This window comes from Oncorhynchus kisutch, linkage group LG4, assembly GCF_002021735.2.
Source record: "Oncorhynchus kisutch isolate 150728-3 linkage group LG4, Okis_V2, whole genome shotgun sequence".
Taxonomy (NCBI): Eukaryota; Metazoa; Chordata; class Actinopteri; order Salmoniformes; family Salmonidae; genus Oncorhynchus; species Oncorhynchus kisutch.
Window position 1 is genome coordinate 68015185 of NC_034177.2, and position 22537 is coordinate 68037721.

Sequence of the window (22537 nt, forward strand, 5' to 3'; positions counted from 1 at the left end):
GTCCGTAGCTTATGCCTGCCCATACCATAACCCCACTGCAACCATGGTGGACTGTGTTCATAACGTTGACATCAGCAAACCACTCGCCCACACGACGCTATACTATCTGCCTGGTACAGTTGAAACTGGGATTAATCCGTAAAGAGCACACTTCTCCAGTGGCCATCGAAGGTGAACATTTGCCCACTGAAGTCTGTTCCGATGCTAAACTGCAGTCAGGTCAAGACCCAACTTAAGACGACGAGCATGCAGATGTGCTTCCTTGAGACAGTTTCTGACAGTTTGTGCAGAAATTTGTCATTTGTGCATGTGGTCTGCGGTTGTAAGGACGGTTGGACATACTGCCAAATTCTCTAAAATGATTTGAGGCGGCTTATGGTAGAGAAGTGAACATTTAAATGATCTGGCTCTGGTGGACATTACTGTAGTCAGCATGCCAATTGCATGCTCCCTCAACACTTGAAATATCTGTGGCGTTGTGACAATACTGTGCATTTTTGTGGTATTTTATTGTCCCTCAGCACAAGGTGCATCTGTGTAATGATTGATCATGGTGTTAAATCAGCATCTTAATATGCCACACCTGTCAGGTGGATGGATTATTTTGGTAAAGGAGAAATGCTCACTAACAGGGATGTAAACAAATTTGTTCCCAAATTGAGAGAAATAAGCTTTTTGTTTGTATGGAACATTTCTTGGATGTTTCAGCTCATGAAACATGGGACCAACACTTTACATGTTGCATTTATATTTTTCTTCTGTATACATTGATTTTGCAGACAACTCAGTTAATACACCTCTGTATATTCAAGTAACGTTTACCTGAGGCTGAATGTGACTAGTCTGGACACGCCAGTCAGACGCTCACCTCTGTCATGGACCACTGATGTCTTTGCTCTGGCTCACGTTCCAGGAATGAGCTGAAGAATGGTCTGCAATTTCAAGGGCCGGCTTAGGCTTCACTCTGGGGAAAAATCTCGGAAATCTATTTGGAAAGCCCAAGTCGGTCATAGAGAAACCAAGAACGGCCACAGAGGTTAATTTATTGCCTTGGAGTTGGTGGCTGTTCCACCGTAAATCTCCCCCGTCCGCTCCAGGCTGATGTCTTAACCAGAGCTGGCTTTTCATGTATATTCTGAAATGTATTTTATAGTTTTAAGTGGTTTTCAAAGTTTATTAGCAGATTAAGTTGTTGGTCTATGAAGCAAGTATATTTGCACATTACGTTTCTCAAACTTTGTACTATTTTCATCAAGAATTTGCATTGGGCCACTCAGTCTCGATATGCACTAAATACAGTTAAGATGTAACTCAGTCATCAACTGTTTTTCCTCTGACACTTTTGTTAAATCTGAACTCTTTGATATGGCCACAAGATGCATCCGGGAGGTTACATTTCCTCTTCTCGCATGTCGCCTTGATTCTGATCACCATGCCCAGCACTTCAAATTATTCCTCCTCCCTCACAGAACAAAGCATGTCCCCCTTGGTTTGAGCCAGGGCGTCGTGAGGGTTGTGAGAGGCAATTGGAGTGCGACGGCTGCCTTGTCTCTCCGAATGAGAAACTCCAATTGTGTGGCGGTAGGCTGCTGCCCAACCCCAAACTTCCAGACTGAGACAGATACGTCCTCCAGTCAGCACGGCACTGAGGCCACCTCTCTGATTTGTCCTCCATTAAACCTGCCCTACATGTGCACCACTCAACACACACTTTTCTGTAAAGTCATTGAACATAAATCAAAAATGAAAAGCTTTTATTGCTGCTGTCACTTCTGGTTTTCTGGCACCTTCATGGGACCACCAAATGTTTAGACAAATCAGAGACCTGCAGTTTCAGCCTGACATTGTTGCTAGCCAGTGTCTTGTGATTGTGGAGATTCCTAGATTGCCGGCCTTTAAGCAGAGTTTTGAGTCAAATGTTTGTTAGGTCGAGCTTCACAAAATAGGATCGGAGGGATTTAAGCTTTTTTTGTAGTTGGGTTCAAGACGGTCCGGATTAGATTGTCATGCCAGGGTATAATCATAGACTTTCATAGAGATGAACTGTTATTACACATCTCTTTATATTTTTCCTCATAGAACCACCTCTTTCCAGAACCTTTTTACAGTTTGCAGAATAATAAGATTACCTGCCCCCTCTGTAATGATCTGCTGTTATTTACTTATTTAGGGTAGGGCTGAATATTTTCTTGGTATTTTACAAATGTTCCACCCCCGAGAATAAATCCCTTTTCTCCCAGGTAACCCGAAAGTGTCATTCTAAAAATGTCTTGATTTGATCGGCATAAATTCAAGTCTGATGCTACCTGAGCCTGATGAGCCGTACATTACGCACATTTTATGAGCCCAAGCCTAGAGAAGCCGAAAAAATTGTGCCGTCATCCAATACATAGCTTATATATTTTACCTTTTATTTAGGCTATCGCACATTGCGCACGACAGGAAACATACAAGCCCATAGATTTAGCTTTTTTGTCTTGGGTATCAAGCTCCAGTAGGCTACTCTTTTTGAGTGTGGATTGTGTTACGGTATTGTATTATGCACCTTCAAACCATGAAGCTGGGAGAGAACATGCAATGCTGGTGCAGTACATGTGGGCCTACAAAGTTACAATTATAGGCTAGCGAATTCAATTTTAATTTCAGAAATGTAGCCTATTTAAACATTTTACAATTAGTAGTCTGACTCATAGGCCTATATAGGCTACCTTTCATAATGTTTCCCCTAAGGTTGCACGGCATGTGTGTTAGCTTACCTTTTTCTCTCTCTATTTTGGCTTCAATTCTTTCTCGCTTTCAACAGTTAAATTATTTTATTTTCATCATTGTAATGACATGCTTGAATAATATAGGACTAAAATAAGATACAAGTAGCTTCCCCCCCCCCCCCCACTGCTCTTCAAGAAGATTGAATGGTTATCTGAGTAAATAACTGCTATAGCCTACCTCGTTCCATTGGCTGCTGTATTTAACATTCAGCAAACAAGAGCTTGCATCTATTTTCCAATAGTCTTAGTATAAATGCACAAACATAAAAAAAATACATCAAGCTTTTCTTGTGTAACTGTAACTAGGATTCCAAGTGCTAGTGTTTTTTAATTTGTTTTGTTTTGTTTTTATTATTAATGAAAGGCCAGCAGAGCGCAGGTCTGTGTTGAGCAAGAGGCTAAAAGTTAGAAGCTTATGCATAACCCATCAGACCGTACCTAAATACAGGGCTTTGCTTCATTGAATGTATTACCTGAAAGAGGTAGGCTAGGACTATATTTTTTTTGGGGGGGGGGGGGGGGGGTGCAGTTTGAATGGAATTTATGGAGTGGGAGTGACAGTGTGCTCAAGTATGCACTGATTTAAAGCAATGATATTTGAAGGGATAGCTGTTTTTTTAAACTCTGCAGCTGCAAATATATACAGTCCCAGTCAAAAGTTTGGACACCTACTCCATTGAAGGGTTTTTCTTAATTTTTTACTACTAGAATAATAGTGAAGACATCAAAACTATGAAATAACACACATGGAATCATGTAGAAATCAAAAAGTGTTAACAAAATATTTTAGGTTCTTCAAAGTAGCCACCCTTTGCCTTGATGACAGCTTTGCAAAGTCTTGGCATTCTCTCAACCAGCTTCATGAGGAATGAATTTCAATTAACAGGTGTGCCTTGTTAAAAGTTTGTGGAATTTCTTTCCTTAATGCATTTGAGCCAATCAGTTGTGTCGTGACAAGGTAGGGGTGGTATACAGAAGATGGCCCTGTTTGTTAAAAGACCAAGTACATATTATGTCAAGAACAGCTCAAATAAGCAAAGGAAAACGACAGTCCATCATTACCTTAATACTTGAAGTTCAATCAATCTGGAACATTTCAAGAACTTTGAATGTTTCTTCAAGTGCAATCACAAAAACCATCAAGCGCTATGATTGAAACTGGCTCTCATGAGGACCGCCACAGGAAAGGAAAACGCAAATTTACCTCTGCTATAGAGGATAAATTCATTAGTTAACTGCACCTCAGATTTCAGCCCAAATAAATGCTTCACAGAATTCAAGTAACAGACATCTCAACATCAGCTGTTCAGAGGAGACTGCGTGAATCAGGCCTTCATGGTCGAATTGCTACAAAGAATCCACTACTAAAGGACACCAATAAAAATATACTTGCTTGGGCCAAGTAACACCAGCAATGGACATTAGACTGGTGGAAATCTGTCCTTTTGGTCTGATGAGTCCAAATTTGTGATATTTGGTTCCAACCACGGTCTTTGTGAGATGCAGAACAGGTGAAAGGATGATCTCCGCAGGTGTGGTTCCCACCGTGAAGCATGGAGGTGTGGGGGTGCTCTGGTGGTGACACTGTTGGTTATTTATTTAGATTTCAAGGCACACTTAACCAGCATGGCTACCACAGCGATACGCCATCCCATCTGGTTTTGCTCAGTGAGACTATCATTTGTTTTTCAACAGGACAATGACCCAAAACACACCTCCAGGCTGTGTAAGGGCTATTTGACCATAAAGGAGAGTGATTGAGTGCTGCATCAGATGACCTGGCTTCAACCAAATTGAGATGGTTTGGGATGAGTTGGACCGCACGGTGAAGGAAAAGCATCGAACTAGTGCTCTTCATATGTGGGAACTCCTTCAAGACTGTTGGAAAAGCATTCTTCATGAAGCTGGTTGAGAGTGCCATTTTGAAGAACCTAAAATCTAAAATCAATGTATTTAACACTTTTGGTTACTACATGATTCCATGTGTGTTATTTCATAGTGTTGATGTCTTCACTATTATTCTACAATGTTGAAAATAATAAAAATAAACAACTTGAATGAGCAGGTGTCATCTTTTGATTGGTACTGTATATATATATATTTTTCTTTACAGTTAAAGTAAGGTGACCCCTGTAAGCCAGATGGCGATGTTTTAAATTAGATGCACAGTCACTCCTTATATTAGCCTACTGTAGCATAGTCTATGCTGCAGCAAAAGTATGCGTACCTGTCACAAGGAAAAAAGTTACCATGATAAGATGGTACATGCATTGTGGATTGCTCTCCATAGATGCGCTGTCTGTCCCCACCCCAACCGTTGATTGATCATGCAGAGAGAAGGCCGTGGAGAAACCAGATTTAAACATCTCAAAATTCAACAGTTCCATTTCCCATCATGCTGTTCATAGAAGTGTATTGTAATTTACCGGTTTCTCACTGTTATTTTTCCCGCGATAAGGGAGTGGGCAGTAAAATCTCGCTGTTCATCCCTACTTCCTTAAAAAAATATTTTAAATACAGAGCAACAGCAGTCCAATGTTCTCATGAAGTCACTGATTTATTGCGGATTTATTTTATTTGCCGTTATATATAAAGGATTATTAAAGATGTAATGTAAGAAAAGAGCGAGCCGGAGAGAGACTGCTACGCTTTGCGGAATGCGTGGGTTGTCGCTCTTGCTGCTGCTAGTGAAATTTGCTGATAGACGCGATGGCTATGAGTTAATGTCGGATTTGATTCATTCAGGGTAGCTCTGACATATGCCCGCTGCTCTGTGTTCGCACAACTGTTCTACTGTATATCTGACCATTAAGAGAGTGCTCATTTCACATGGCTGACTTGTGGTGAGCATGCTGGCCCTAAATTATCCAAAGTGCCATGCATCACCAAGATGGATGGGTGCTCCTCATTGCTGATGGAAGAGGTGAGTTCTCCTCCCTTAATAATGTAAAGTGCTTTGAGGTCCAGTGAAAGAGCTATCTATACATGCCATCCAGTATTATTTTCATTCTAGATTAGAAAGCATCTTGGTTACAGTATGTTTGAGACTGCTGAACAGCAGTCAGGGATAGGATTGAGGAATTTCCCATGCTCATGTCTGGCTGTTCCCTAGACTTCTGAGTGTCAAAGGAGTTGGCATTAATGCTAGACTATTATTTCATGAGTCTTCAGGGCCAACACAAGTAGATAATTTTAAGGGAACATTCGGAATTCTCAGTCAATAGCCAAGAACTGAACTTTGCCTTTGATGTTTGTCTATACTCACAGCGGGTCAAGTTCACCAAGTTGGACGGGCTTTGAAGGTAAACTTGAATGTGCTGTCGTTGGAGACTTGGGGCAAAAATCTATATAAAATCTATATTTTTGGAGATGTAGCTATCTGGATTACTATTTTGTGTACCCTTTTAAAAAAAAATCTTACTTAGTCCTTAACAACAAATTAGTTGTGAGTAAGCTAACTCTGAATGCTAGTCCATTTCCACAGTGTACACATCAATATAATTGCATGTCACCTCACCAAATAATCATTTTGGTTGAGCGTGTCACCGGTTTGATCTATTCTAAATATTTTCTAAACATTGAAAACAAATTACAGAAGACATGAAGTAAATCAGATAAAGTTATGCTGCTAGTCTAAAGCCAGTCTTTGCCAGTCGAAAGCAGTACTTATAAATGTTTGAGATCTTTCTTGCAGCGTGATGCTCTGCTCATTAAGAAGGGACACTCATTACTCATTTGGGGTAAAGAGTTTCTGCTCTAGTCCAGATCTTTTAAGTGTTCTATATGTTCATGTCTGCATCGTACAGGTTGAGTGAATGTATCTAAACTCTCTTATTGTAGAATAGTTTACTTTGCTAAGTGTTTCCTTTCACCTGGTCTCTGCTAGTGACTGGAGGGTATAAATGCTTTGGTGTAGAGCATCATGGGTGTTCAAAACTGCCGACTGTCTCTGCAGGAGTTAGTAAGAGTTCTGAGCCCTAGGGGCTAGTCAGGCTGATCTTCAGTCTTTATATTTCAGTTGTCTAGTCTATCATTTTCATTACTTTACTTTGAGCCTTGTCCAGCATCTTGTTGGATGAGTTTGACATTTTGTAAATACCTGCACCTACTCCAAGAGCCTTAAAACATAAACCATGCACTGGATCTTCTGTTTCCTGCATCGTTCACCGACGCCAGACAGCTCGATCCATCCTTGGCAAGTAGGAGGGCCTACCATCCACCCGTACAAGTTGTTTTTATAGTGTCATTGCTCTCTGTTTGCTATCAGAGGCCATTGACATGACCCTATTAAAATGGACCAAGATCTTTTCAACCATTTCTCAAAACGACTGCCTTCTTCCCCTAGACTGCATTACTGTCACACACCTATAAACCAGGGTCTGTTTGCGTCACCTACCTTACTGCTGCTGGGAGGCAAATCAGTACCATGCATCCAGCTGCTGCGTTAGCGCGCCTTTTGAAAAGGCTTTAATTAAGGTAATAACACAACGCAGGCTGCTGAGCAAGTCCCTCGGTTTAGTGCTTTGGGTTCCTCTGCAGACTCTCCAATGGGCCTGGGTCTCTGGCCAGCTGCTCCACCATGATTTTCATCTTTTGGAGTTCGCAGACAGGTGATGTAGTGTGGGGCGGTTGTCCAAGCAAGCTCAGCCAATAATACGGATGGATCTTCATTTGAAACTGCACTGCCTTACCCTATAAATCTGTTTGCCATTACTCTTTAACTCAGGACCAATACACACACACCTACATCTTTTGGTCAATTGATTTGATGTACTATTCTGCATTTGTTGTTTGTGAAGATATTCTAGAATGTTAATATAGATTGATATAAAAAAAAATTCCGGCTATTCCTGGACAATACTGACATGCGATTCATAGCCTATGTTGAGAAGATGCTCTAAAGCCCATTGCTTGTTTGTGATGGGTTTAAACTAAACATTCTGCATCATCATTTGCTTTTAATTATCCAATGATTTATGGTTACTACCTTCTAGCGGAAGGACTGCATAACAATGACTATTCTCTGTTGTGCGAATGTCCCATTTGAATGCCATTGTGACTTGTTTACCATTTACAAACACATTTTGGATTGTGATTACTGTTGTTCACCTTGCACACAACGTAGTTCATGGTGCTTTATTCCTGCATATGTGTTTGTTGCTGCAACTTTATGATATAAATCAAATGCAGGCCCATTGCCCAACAAACATACAACTCAGAATAGTCTATTCTCTACAAATGACCCAGGTAAAACATTTTTATAGGCATAGCCTTATTAGCATTTCAGGCAGTTAATCATTTTTATAAACCGTACTTTGCAGTTTCACAGGTGTTTCAGATACTGTCAGCAAGATGTCATCTTGGTTGAAAAAAGGAGTTTGATCATGTGTGGCAGTGTGATAAGGCCATTGAGGCTTTGTTACACTAGTGAAGCAGTGTTGGTGAGGCATATTGGCTGACCTCGCTCTCCCCCCCTCCATATTACTTTACTGATGAGCTTAGATGATAGAGATAAGATGGCGCAAATATGGGAAGGTGGAAAAAGGCTTCTTAGCGGCCACATTCCACCAGGCTAGCACCATGATCCCAATCACACAGCCGTGTCAATGCAGGTCACCTCAATACTGGAGACCTCATGACCTTAGGTGGGTAGGGGCAGTGCAGTAAAAAAAATTGATTTGCTTGTTTTTTTGTTTCCATACTACGGTCGAAATAACACTTAAATTGTGAAAAATGCTCTTTTAGTGTAAGACCTCTGCTATCTGCCACTCAGGGCTGTGTATGTAAATATATTTACATTTGCATCAACACGCCTACACGATCAGACTGAGCATTTTAATAACAAAAGCAGGCTCTGGGTAATAAATGATCAAAAAACATATTTATTTTCATGAATTACAGGGATGTTTTAGACACAGTGACGACATCAAAAATACTGCATGGGGGCTATAAAGCCTTATCTGAGATGAGACAACTTTACAATGGCGATTAAGCTTACCTTGTATATCTGATCTTGGCTTGAACAGAGTAACCAGAGCCACGCATAATGCACATTCACTAATAATGCAGCAGGCATTATATTAATTTAACACAGGTCTTATAAACAATCTCTCAAGCAGAAACCTACATGCTAGTGAGTAGCCAGCTAATATTTATATTTCAAGTTTATCTAGGGAAAATTTCACAAGCTCTGAATTCAGCTAACAAGGCAAAAAAGTTCAATTATTATGAGCACAACCTGTTCTCCGTTTCCAACTGTTTGAACAGCATGCTAGCCTGTCCACTTCGTTCAAATGTTTAAATCAAGTTGCATACCTTATTTCTCAGAATGAGAACGAGTTGCCAGTTCCTTTATATAGTTTTATACTTATTGCACATTTATAAAAAGACTAAACAGCTCGTATAATCTTTATTTGACCAAAATTCTGCTAGCGATATGTGGTACTGTAATGCGTGATAAACTGAGCATTCATTTTCCAGAATTAATGTTTATTGTTACATCCATTTTTAGTAGTGTCTGCTCTGCTTGAAATTTGAGTTGAAACATGAACAAGGTATGGTTTGAAAAGTTAACTTCTCTATTACACTAAAATGTCTCCATTTGTTTCGGTGTCCGATTCTGTTGGACCAAATGCAAATAGCGAGTTGAAACCGTTTGTCAGAGAGGAAGAAGTGATCTCTCATCTGCTGTTAGGGGGAGGGGCTTGGGAGAAAGAGGCAAAGTGAGAGGTTTCACTTTAACCAAAAATCTGTCCAAAATAAGCTCAATGTGTTTCTATGCGCTTATTTTAAACCTTGTCACCTCCCCTTCCCGCCTCTGGGATAACCACTCCCATGGTTACATGCGACTAGACTGGGCGTCCGCCATTTCGCAGTCTAGTCAGCATTTGGCGAACCACACCAGACGTGATCAGGACACACAGGTTGAAATATCAAAATTAACTCTGAATCAATTATATTAATTTGGGGACAGGTTAAAACATTCATGGCAATTTAGCTAGCTAGCTTGCTGTTGCTAGCTAATTGGTCCTGGGATATAAACATTGGGTTGTTATTTTACCTGAAATGCACAAGTTCCTCTACTCTGACAATTAATCCACACAAGGGTAAACAGAGTTTGTTTCCAGTAATTTCTCCTCCTTCAGTCCTCTTCTTTGGACTTCATATGGAGGTTGGCAACCAATTTAAGGTGCATTACCACAACAACTGGACTGGAGTGTGGACCTCGGTTCATCTTTCAATCACCCACGTGGGTATATGCTCCTAAAAACCAATGAGTAGATGGGAGAGGCGGGACTTGCAGCGCATCAAAATAAAATTGATAGCAGATTTTCTTTGACGCACGCGAGCAGTTTTGATTAAATTATTGAATAACATGTATGTGTACGCTTGTGCACGTAACATGAGCGCTGTGGTCAGCATGTTAGGGTGGAGATATGAGCATCTCGTCATTATATTCAGATCTCTGGTGTAAATGGGAAGGTGCACAGCAGGAGCTAACGAGAATAGCTCAAACAGATATGTGAACAAGCGGACATAAACCCTCGTAATAATACAGAACCTCGCTTCTCCAAGCTTTTGGAATATCACGCAAAAGCATAAATTAGAATGAATCAAAATGAATTAGATATATCGCCCAGCCCTACAGCAAACCCGTGGGAGTTATCATGTAGGGGCCAGGGCTGGAAATAGGATTGATAAGTTTGTCAAACAACCCAGAAAGTTGTTTTCTTATATGGCCAGATGTGGCAGCCTGACTTGTTACATCACGTAACTCCGTAAAGGCAGTCTACAGTGAAATCATGGCTGGGATAGGGTTTGCTGTGTTCTGCTAAATGCTGATCTCCAATCTGTCCTTTGCTGCCCACTGAGGGCTACTGGGAAGGGTTTCGGGAAGTGGTTGAACTGGAATTGTTGCCATAGTGACATGGATACGATGTGAGTGGAGGCGGGAACAATGTGGGAGGAGGGTGACTACATCTTACATTGTTGTTTCTCTGGCCCCATAGGCGGAAGTCACTTTGTGATTATCGTCTCGCAACTTGGCATGGGGGGGAGAGGCTTGCCATGGGGGGTTCTGTTCTAACTATCCGCATTTAGGCATTCACTATACCCCTGTCTATACACCACGATACTGATGCCGCTATTATTGTTTTTCTTACCTTCTGTTTTCCATACATCATACTGCTGTACTGTTCAACCCATGGGCTCTGGTGATATGTCTAGTGGAAGATGGGATGTCTTGCCTTGTTTTTCTATCCCAGGCTGATTTCGATCAGGTCTCAAGTTCTGACATGGCGCAGAGGCCAGACACTGTATAGCCAGGGGAAAACACATGTTGACTCTGCTCAGAGGAAGTGAGCTTGTGAGAGACGAAAATATCCATTTGCTTTGCAGCTAAATATGTCACACATTGTTCCTGTGTGGAACTTTACTGATCTGCTTCTTCCCTAATGGGTTATTATTATACTGAACAAAAATATAAACGCAACATGCAACACTTTCAAAGATTTTTACTGAGTTACAGTTCATGTAAGGAAATCAGTCAATTGAAATACATTCATTAGGCCCTAATCTATGGATTTCACATGACTGGGAATACAGATATAAATCCGGTTGTCACAGACCTTAAAAAAAAGACAGGGGCGTGGATCAGAAAACCAGTCAGTATCTGGTGTGACCACCATTTGCCTCATGCAGCACGACATCTCCTTCGCATAGTTGATCAGGCTATTAATTATGGCCTGTGGAATGTTGTCCCACTCCTCTTCAATGGCTGTGCGACGTTGCTGGATATTTGCGGGAACTGAAATACGCTGTTGTACACGTCAATCCAGAGCATTCCAAACATAAAAAAAAAAAAAAATTATTTCACCTTTATTTTGGTGACATGTCTGGTGAGTATGCAAGCCATGGAAGAACTGGGACATTTTCATCTTCCAGGAATTGTGTACAGATCCTTGTGACATGGGACCGTGCATGATCATGCTGAAACATAAGGTCATGGCGGTGGGTGAATGGCACGACAATGGGCATCAGGATCTCGTCACAGAATCTGTGTCCATTCAAATTGCCATTAATAAAATGCCTTTGTGTTCGTTGTCCATAGCTTATGCCTTCCCATACCATAATCCTACCATGGGGCATTCTGTTCAAAATGTTGACATCAGCAAACCGCTCACCCACACGATGCCATACACGTGCTCTGTGAGGCCGGTTGGATGTACCGCCAAATTTTCTAAAACGATGTAGGAGGTGGCTTGCGGTAGAGAAATGAACATTGAATTCTCCTGCAAGTGGTCTGGTGGACATTTCTGTAATCAGCATGCCAATTGCACGTTCCTTTAAAACTTCAGACATCTGTGGCATTGTGTTGTGACTGCGCATTTTAGAGTGGCCTTTTATTGTCCCCAGCACAAGGTGCACCTGTGTAATGATCATGCCGTTTAATCAGCTTCTTGGTATGCCACACCTGTCGGATGGATTATTTAGGAGAAATGCAAACTAACAGGGATTTAAAAAAATAAGCTTTTTGAGCATATGAATCATTTCTGTGATCTTTTGTTTCACCTTTACATGTTGTGTTTATATTTTTGTTGTAGAGTTGAGCACTGAATTTTGAATGTTCTCAAATAGTTACCCTTTAAATTGCCAAGCAACGACATAGGAATGTATTGGAAAAGCAACATACCCTTACCAGCTTTCTCTTTTATCTTTTCAGCTCTAACTTGTGCTCCCCTTGGCATCCTTCCTAAACTCTTTGTCTTGAGTCTCACGAAGGTCCCTGCTAGGAGAGGGAGGACAGGACTCTAACAATATAGACTTGTCAAAACTCCCCAGGAAGCAGAAATCAATGCCAAATCACATTCTTTCATTTTTTGTTTTTTTATTGGATTTGTCAGTTTGTTCCCGATATGAGGATTTGTTACCAGCGATTAGTATTCAATATTTCACATACGCAACGTCCCTATAAACCATAATACATTTAATGCGCTCTGAGGAGATGGTGTTCTCACCTCCTGCCTCACTGGTCCCTAGGAAGAGGGCCCCTTCCCTGAGGGACATGTGCAAACACTACCCTCTGAGGTTCCAGTGGGCTTCAATGTACTGTATGGGATATACCCAGACTGTCTGCCAGCTCCCTTCCCATCCCTCCTCTACTGGGTAGAGGGGAACATTGGCTGGGCAAACATCACCCGGGACCTGCGCTCTAAATTTAAACACCGCCTACCGCTCGCCACTGGCAGTGACACATTCCTACTGCATGTGTCTCCTACACAGTGTCTCCTACACAGTGTATGGAAGTCCATTTGTTTTAAGGTCGAACATTTATTTTATTTTTTTGTCTTTGTGGCATTTCTGGTCTATTTACAATGTACACTAGATGTTGACTTTGTATTCAAAGTTATTACACAGTTAGCTATTCAGATGCCGGTCAATACGGATTCCCTGTAGATGTTACAGCCCAATCCAAATCTTTATTTAGTAACATACCGGTATAATGTGAAAGGTCAAGTAATGTTGAAATGCCCGCTCACCCACTGCCTCCCTGGTCTGTCCTTTGGTAGACAGACAACCTCAGTCCTGTGAGACAAGATGTACTGCAGCTGTAGCAGGCAGTGGTCGCCACTGACTCCACAGTGAGTAATGTGCTTCCTGTCCCAGACAGGAAGTGGGACTCACCTCACACCAAACCTCCGTCCTTGCTCACACCAAACAGACCCCCCCCTCCCGTGGACCAGAGGGGTATACTATGTTTCTGGTTTGATGAGTGAGGTAACTTTGGTCAACTCAGGATAACCGGTCATACAAAAGTGACTCACCTTTTAGCCAGGTCAATTTCTATGGCAATGAATCCTTCAGAATGAATAACTCTGTGCTAACTCCATTTATCCTGAATGAAGTGTCTAAGCCATGAGGTGAGGACCAATGAAATCAGATACCCACCTTTGCAAGAGGGTGGATATCATCCTTTATTTGAGCAAGACAACTGATGAAATATTTTATCATTTTTTAAAATGCATATCATATGACACATTTGGTAATGACTGCATTTGCTTTCCAAACTGTACGTTTTTCACGCGAAGGTATTTAGAATTTGGCGTAAGGCAAATGGCAACCTCAACCAACCATAGACATAATCCATAGATGGCCGTTCCCATTCAGGTTCAAGTCCAGACTGGCAGCCATTGTTAGTGTAACCATGAGTTTAACAGTCAAATTGCCAGGGTAAGAGGTTCCAAATCCCTTCGATGGGTTATATGTCTATTGCCACAACGCAACAAGCTGTTTCACAGATAGGGGGAAAAAGTTGCTCGTGCATTGATAAGCACACCAAAGACGGCATTGAAAAGTAATACAATTAAAAAATACGCCACTTCTAAAATTCTATTTCACACCATAGCCTGCAGAATTTGCAAGATAACCGTTCATTCATTTTGATTTCGGCACAAATAAAAAATGTTGCACTGACTCTCCCATGGATTGCTGTTTCAGCATTGTGTCAATCGAGTTTGGCACAGTTACAAGCCTGCTAGAGTTAGTGGCAGGCAGGTAATATCCACCGTCGTAGTAAGGATGAAGCCTGACCTGGAATGTGAAGCTAACTGTAGCTGGCTAGCTTTATAAAACCTTGTAGTATCTAGCTTGCTTTGTAGTATACCACTTGGGTTGGAGTGAGAGGGCCTCATCAGGTTTACCTGCTCTAATGTAATGGGTTTTCTGTACCTACCTTTATTCCCATGGGAAGTCCTAGTGATGTCATAAGAGCGTCCTAATTTACTAGTTCTTATGCTTTGGTCAGAGAACTGTTTTTGAGAAACAAGGCTCATTTTAAAATTACATGAAGAATGTTGAAGATGTCAAACATATAGCTATGTATTTCTGTATGGTATTATGCCAACTTTTCCATGTATTCCTATTTGTGTGCCATCACTATCTGAGAGACCTGACTATCCCTTTAATCTGAGATTGATGTTCCTAAAAGTCCATAATTAAATGAAATTGTTTTGAATCTCCATGTCCTTACTGGTCTTTCTTCCCTCTCCCTGCAGTGCATATTGTCTCAGCCCAAGTTCTGGGCGGTGGAGGTGACAGCACTGTGTCTAAGGACCAAGCTGGAGAAGGGCAGCTCTCGGCGGGTAGAGAGGGCCATGATGCAGACACAGGTAAGAGAGATGAGGGGTCACACGGGGTAGGTTTCAACAAGATACTCTATGCCACACTCATGGTGAACGTCACTATTGGAAGCTCACATCTCAAGTCTCAGGTACTGTACAGTCGTGGCCAAAAGTTTTGAGAACGACACGAATATTAATTTCCACAAAGTTTGCTGCTTCAATGTCTTCAGATATTTTTTTCAGATGTTACTATGGAATAGTGAAGTATAATTACAAGCATTTCATAAGTGTCAAAGGCTTTTATTGACAATTACATGACGTTGATGCAGAGTCAATATTTGCAGCGTTGACCCTTTTTCAAGACTTCTGCAATCCGCCCTGGCATGCTGTCTCTTAACTTCTGGGCCATGATGGCATTCCATTCTTGCATAATCAATGCTTGGAGTTTGTCAGAATTTGTGGGTTTTTGTTTGTCCACCCGCCTCTTGAGGATTGACCACAAGTTGTCAATGGGATTAAGGTCTGGGGAGTTTCCTGGCCATGGACCCAAAATATCGATGTTTTGTTCCCAGAGCCACTTAGTTATTACTTTTGCCTTATGGCAAGGTGCTCCATCATGCTGGAAAAGGCATTGTTCATCACCAAACTGTTCCTGGATGTTTGGGAGAAGTTGCTCTCGGAGGATGTGTTGGTACCATTTTTTTTATTCATGGCTGTGTTCTTAGGCAAAATTGTGAGTGAGCCCACTCCCTTGGCTGAGAAGCAACCCCATACATGAACGGTCTCAGTATGCTTTACTGTTGGCATGACACAGGACTGACGGTAGCGCTCATCTTGTCTTCTCCGGACAAGCTTTTTTTCCGGATGCCCCAAACAATCGGAAAGGGGATTCATCAGAGAAAAATGACTTTACCCCAGTCCTCAGCAGTCTAATCCCTGTACCTTTTGCAGAATATCAGTCTGTCCCTGATGTTTTTCCTGGAGAGAAGTGGCTTCTTTGCTGCCCTTCTTGACACCAGGCCATCCTCCAAAAGTCTTCGCCTCACTGTGCATGCAGATGCACTCACACCTGCCTGCTGCCATTCCTGAGCAAGCTCTCTACTGGTGGTGCCCCGATCCCGCAGCTGAATCACCTTTAGGAGACGGTCCTGGCGCTTGCTGGACTTTCTTGGGCGCCCTGAAGCCTTCTTCACAACAATTGAACCGCTCTCCTTGAAGTTCTTGATGATCCGATAAATGGTTGATTTAGGTGCAATCTTACTGGCAGCGATATCCTTGCCTGTGAAGCCCTTTTTGTTGCATAGCAATGATGACGGCACATGTTTCCTTGCAGGTAACTAGGATTGACAGAGGAAGAACAATGATTCCAAGCACCACCCTCCTTTTGAAGATTCCAGTCTGTTATTCAAACTCAATCAGCACGACAGAGTGATCTCCAGCCTTGTCCTCGTCAAGCCTTGTCTCAGTGTTATGTTAACGAGAGAATCACTGACATGTCAGCTGGTCCTTTTGTGGCAGGGCTGAAATGCAGTGGAAATGTTTTTGGGGGATTCAGTTCATTTGCATGGCGAAGAGGGACTTTGCAATTAATTGCAATTCATCTGATCACTCTTCATAACATTCTGGTGTATATGCAAATTGCCATCATACAAACTGAGGCAGCAGACTTTGTGAAAAATTGATATTTGTGTCATTCTCAACTTTTGACCTTGACTGTACATAAATACACAGAATAAGGCTATATTATTGGTTAGGCCAGTAATGCTGGTCTTATTGAAGTGAAGGCACTTGCACTTGGTGTTATACCATTTCCAGGGCTTACTGGCAAAATTAGATATATTCCAAACCTGGATTTACCTAATCTGCTACACGTCTTGCTAAATGTCACATCATTAGCACAACAGTCTGCAAGCAGAAATAAGCTGCATGCCCTCTGAAATCCACCCAGCCAAACTCTTTAAATCAGTATTTCCACAGTGAGCTATCTGTGAAAGCAGAGGGGACATGTGGATAACCAAGCGGAGGACAGACACACTCCCGCTGTGCAGGATGTTTGTCATGGGTGTCTCTGTGAAACCAGCCCCCCTCTAGAGAGGGACTGGCAACCTGGGTATCTACAGCCTCTGCTCCCTCTGATAACATGGTAAACTGAGCGAGAGCTTACTTCTGTTGTGATGGGCTGTGTAGGAGGATGGGATGAGCTTTAGACATACTACGGTACCATTCACAAGAACACAAGTCCTTTATGTTTCCACACAGCTTTTCACAGCTGAAGTGCAGACAATCTCTCATACAAATACATCTGTGCATGGGCAAGTATAAGTATGATTTACAAATCATTTATACTCAGGGTTGCTTCAAACTGCGCTGGGATGACATTATGGTGTGTGTGTATACTCGTTGGTCTCTCCAGCCTCAGTGAGCTGTCAGTCGTAGACAGACGAGGTCAAAGTCATAAAGCAGGAGGTTGGGGCCTGGGACATGACGGTCTGACGTCGGGTATAGAACAGGACACTCTCTTAAAGAAGCCAGACACTGTACAGCTGCTCCATGGTTTTGTGACATAGAGCAAAGAGGAAAAGTCTGTTTTCAATCTCTTTAGCTTGCCCTCCTCAAATGTTTGCACACGGAGCTCTGCAGTCTTATCCCGAACCTGATTTGACAGACAGAGCCTGGAGGGGGGCAGAAATGGCTGAGGGGGTCCTTCAGGGGGAGCCGTGTGACAGGCATGGTTGGTTCAAGTCATCTAGAGGGGTGGGGGAGGCTCAACCGTCTGTCCATCACAGTGCGAGGAAGACGTCAAGCACCAACTGATCCCACTGTCTGACACTAACCCCATCGCCACCCTGTCCCATTCCCCTGTGAGACAGACATGCTCAATCACCATTTCCCCCACAATGCCAAAACCCCAAAGAGAACCGCATTAGAGCAAGGATTGACAGGCGGCTCACACTCATCGATGACTGAGAGTTGGAGGAATTGAGAAAAAAAAAGCTTGCCCTCTGCTTTGTTTCAAATTCTTTCTCCCTCACGTCAATGTGTTTTGACTTCTAATCTCCTTGGCTGCTGAAGGAAACAAAAGGGGGAAAAGTGGAGGAGATATGTCATGTGTTGAGTTGTTTCATGTCATATTTCGGGGGGGTTGAGGCTGCTATTTTGATATGAGAGGTTCCTTGTTTACTAATTCTATTACATAATTGTTTCTTTTTTACTTGGCTGCTAGATATTGTTCTCGTGAAGGTATAAATACTATCAGAGACTTGTAGACAAACACAAGCACAGGGTCCTTACCAGACTACCTTTTTATTCTTATTATTCCAATCAAGTTCTTTGTTATTATTAAGGAAATAGGGGTGTAAATAATAGGATATCAAATACAATCAGTTCCTGTCATTTCCTTGGCCATAATTAGGTGTTTTTGTTTTCAGAAAGGTCATTGGGTATAACGCAAACTGGGCTGCTGTTTCTGATTTAATGAAATCAATAGCTAAGCCAACACCAGCAGTGAGTAGTTTATGACATACTGTACAGTGCATTTGGAAACTATTCAGACCTTTTCCACATTTTGTTATGTTATGCTTAAATTGATTACATACAACATTTTCCTCATCAATCCACACACAATACCCCATAATGGCAAAGTGAAAACAGGTTTTTAGGAATGTTAGCAAATTTATTACAAATAGAAAACGGATACCTTATTTTCCTAAGTATTCAGACCCTTTGCTATGAGACTTGAAATTGAGCTCAGGTGCATCCTGTTTCCATTGATCATCCTTGAGATGTTTCTACAAGTTGATTGGAGTCCACCTGTGGCAAATTCAATTGATAGGCCATGATTTGGAAAGGCACACACACCTGTCTATAAGGTCCCACAGTTGATGGTGCATGTCAGAGCAAAAACCAAGCCATGAGGTCAAAGGAACTGTCTGTAGAGCTCCGAGAAAGGATTGTGTCGAGGCAGAGATCTGGGGAAGGGTACCAAAGCATTTCTGCAGCATTGAAGGTCCCCAAGAACACAGTGGACTCCGTCATTCTCAAATGGAAAAAGTTCGGAAACATCAAGACTCTTCCCAGAGCAGGCCTGAACGCTAAGCGTCACGTCTGAAACCTGGCACCATCCCTACTGTGAAGCATGGTGGTGGCAGCATCATGCTGTGGGGATGTTTTTCAGCGGCAGGGACTGGGAGACTAGTCGGGAAAGATGAACGGCGCAAAGTACAGAGAGATCCTTGATGAAAACCTGCTCCAGAGCGCTCAGGATCTCAGACTGGGGCGAAGGTTCACCTTCCAACAGGACATCGACACACAGTCAAGACAATGCAGGAGTGGCTTCGGGACAAGTCTCTGAATTTCCTTGAGTGGCCCAGCCAAAGTTCGGACTTGAACACGATCGAACATCTCTGGAGAGACCTGAAAATAGCTGTGCAGCGATACAGCCCATCCAACCTGACAGACCTTGAGGAAATACAGGTGTGCCAAGCTTGTGGTGTCATACCAAAGAAGACTTGAGGCTGTTATCACTGCCAAAGGTGCTTCAGGATACTGAGTAAAGGGTCTGAATACTTACGTAAATGTGATATTTCAGTTGTTATTTTTTATCCATTTGAAAACAATTCTAAAACCCAGTTTTTCTTTGTCACGTTAGAACCTTATACTAAAATGACCGTGAAAAGTCCAGGGATCTGAATACTTTCAGAATGCACTTTATGTAGCAGGAGAATAATTCTAGCAATTGACCCTTCGCTAAGCCCTGCCCCCCTTGATTACTGTTGCAACCTCGGACAACATTTTCCCGGGAAGCCCAATTCCCCATTCAATCCCTCAGTGATCTCACACTGTGTTTCTAATACACAATGAAATTAAACTAATCAGGAAACTCTTGGGAATGTTGTGGTGGACTGTCATTTCAATTGGTTCATCAAATTGTTTGTACTGAATTCAGAGACACTGAATGGCTATGGATTCACTGTCAGTATGGAATCAAAGTTATAACAAGCACTTTTAGAGCTAACTAGTGTTCTAAAATCATATCCTGTTGTCGACGGCAGATGGGAGTTGTATTCATAAAATTGATAACTTAGCTAGCTAACATTTTGAGAAAAGTAATGTGAAGTAGCTTTTTTATTTAACCCGGAAAAGCCCTTTCAAGGGAGACCTGGCCAAGAAGGCAGCAACAATCAATACATTACAGAATTATAACATACAACATTATCCAGCCTAAAAAAAATGCATTTACACTCCGTCTCCCATCAATATTTTAAATGTATTCAGTGGCGCTAACCTATCTAGATGAAGCATGGATTGTAAGAGTATTCCATGCGTCTGGTGCACAAGACGAGAATGCAGTCTTGCCTAAAACTGTGAATGTCCTGGGAACTTTAAGTAGCAACCACCTTGCAGACCAGGTATGGTAACTGCTGATGGCGAAGGAGACCAGCTTGCTTGTGTTAGCAACATTTGGTGGTCAATGAGCTAAGCAAACAATGTAACAAAAGCATAGGCTCTGAATTTCAGAAGTCACAGTAGCAAGTACTCCTGGTACGCTGTTCAAATTAGAAATTAAAATAATTTATTGCCATAGCCATCACTGGGTTTCATACAATTTAAACGTGAGCTTGTCTGAAGTGTCAGACTCGACAACAGATGCTATCCGCTGTGATTGGTTGCTCTAAGTTTTGGGGCAGGGCTTAGCGAAGGGTCAATTGTCCTTAGTTACACAGCTTACATTTTTACACTTAGCAGAAAATGTATGACACACACAGTTGATGTCGGAAGTTTACATAGACATTAGTCAAATACATTTAAATTCCTGACATTTAATCCAAGTAAAAATTCCCTGTTTTAGGTCAGTTAGGATCACCACTTTATTTTAAGAATGTGAAATGTCAGAATAATAGTAGAGTGATTTATTTCAGCTTTTTTCTTTCATCACATTCCCAGTGAGTCAGAAATTTACATACACTCAATTAGTATTTGGTAATTGTCTTTTAAATTGTTTAACTTGGGTCTAACGTTACGGGTAGCCTTCCACAATAAGTTAGGTGAATTTTGGCCCATTCCTCCTGACAGAGCTGGTGTAATTGAGTCAGGTTTGTTGGCCTCCTTGCTCACACACGCCTTTTCAGTTCTGCCCACAAATTCTCTATGGGATTGAGGTCCGGGCTTTGTGATGGCCACTCCAATACCTTGACTTTGTTGTCCTTAAGCCATTTTGCCACAACTTTGGAGGTATGCTTGTGGTCATTGTCCATTTGGATGACCCATTTGCGACCAAGCTTTAACTTCCTGACTGATGTCTTGAGATGTTGCTTCAATATATCCACATAATTTTCCATCCTCATGATGCCAGCTATTTTGTGAAGTGCACCAGTCCCTCCTGCAGCAAAGCACCCCCACAGCATGATGCTGCCACCCCTGTGCTTCACGGTTGGGATGGTGTTCTTCGGCTTGCAAGCCTCCCCCTTTTCCTCCAAACACAACGATGGTCATTATGGCCAAACAGTTCTATTTTTGTTTCATCAGACCAGAGGAGATTTCTCCAAAAAGTACGATCTTTGTCCCCATGTGCAGTTGCAAATCGTGGTCTGGCTTTTTTATGGTGTTTTTGGGGCAGTGGCTTCTTCCTTGCTGAGTGGCCTTTCAGGTTGTGTCGATATGACTAGTTTTACTGTGGATATAGATACTTTTGCACCTGTTTCCTCCAGCATCTTCACAAGGTCCTTTGCTGTTGTTCTGGGATTGATTTGCACTTTTCGCACCAAAGTACGTTCATCTCTATTCTTTTGATTTTCCCATGATGTCAAGCAAAGAGGCACTGAGTTTGAAGGTAGGCCTTGAAATACATCCACAGGTAGACCTCCAATTGAGTCAAATGATGTCAATTAGCCTATCAGCAGCTTCTCAAGCCATTACATCATTTTCTGCACATTTCCAAGCTGTTTAAAGGCACAGTCAACTTAGTGTATGTAAACTTCCTACCCACTGGAATTGTGATGCAGTGAATTATAAGTGAAATAATCTCTGTAAACATTACTTGTCATGCAGAGATATTTGTAGAGTGGTTGAAAAACAAGTTTTAATGACTCCAACCTAAGTGTATGAAAACATCCTACTTCAACTGTACATGGCTCTCCAGATATGGTATGTTTTTGTTCAATCTAAACATGGGTATCACAAGTGTACTGGTTTTAATCTGATTGCAAACTTCATATTTCTGCAACCTGTCAGGTGGGATGTTTTCCTTCCTTGTGCAGTTGTATAAAATCAATAATTTATGGTTTTCTCATTCAATATACTTTCACCATCTGCTATAATTGTGTTCACAGAGCAACTTGGAACTCAGTTCAGTGAATAGGGATGTTTTTACTCACCAATCTCCCCCACCTCTCATTTTCTCTGAACTACTCTCTGTAGTGCCTCTGGTCTACCAGAGGTCATCAAATGCCAACCGCTGTTTGTGCTTTGAATATATACACTGACTGTGGAGAAACACAATTTATTAGTCATCTGCAGTCTGCTTTCAAACAAACCTTGCTTGCCACTAAGGGAAACCGATTCCACCAAGCCAACTGGAAATTTCATTTTTTTTAAATTCTGTACAATTTTAGCAAGTAATTTTAACATTCACTACGTCCCCACGCACAGCCT

General features: G+C 41.9%; 1 protein-coding gene across 2 annotated transcripts in view; it reads left to right on the plus strand.

Moving 5' to 3' along the window:
- ttc27 (tetratricopeptide repeat domain 27) overlaps positions 1-22537 on the plus strand; it is a 119573-nt gene that overhangs the window by 64813 nt on the left and 32223 nt on the right. For both annotated transcript variants that reach the window (XM_020481718.2, XM_020481719.2), the window contains one exon: positions 14822-14935. In XM_020481718.2, the coding sequence (XP_020337307.1) occupies positions 14822-14935 (114 nt within the window). The remainder of the gene's footprint in view (positions 1-14821; positions 14936-22537) is intronic.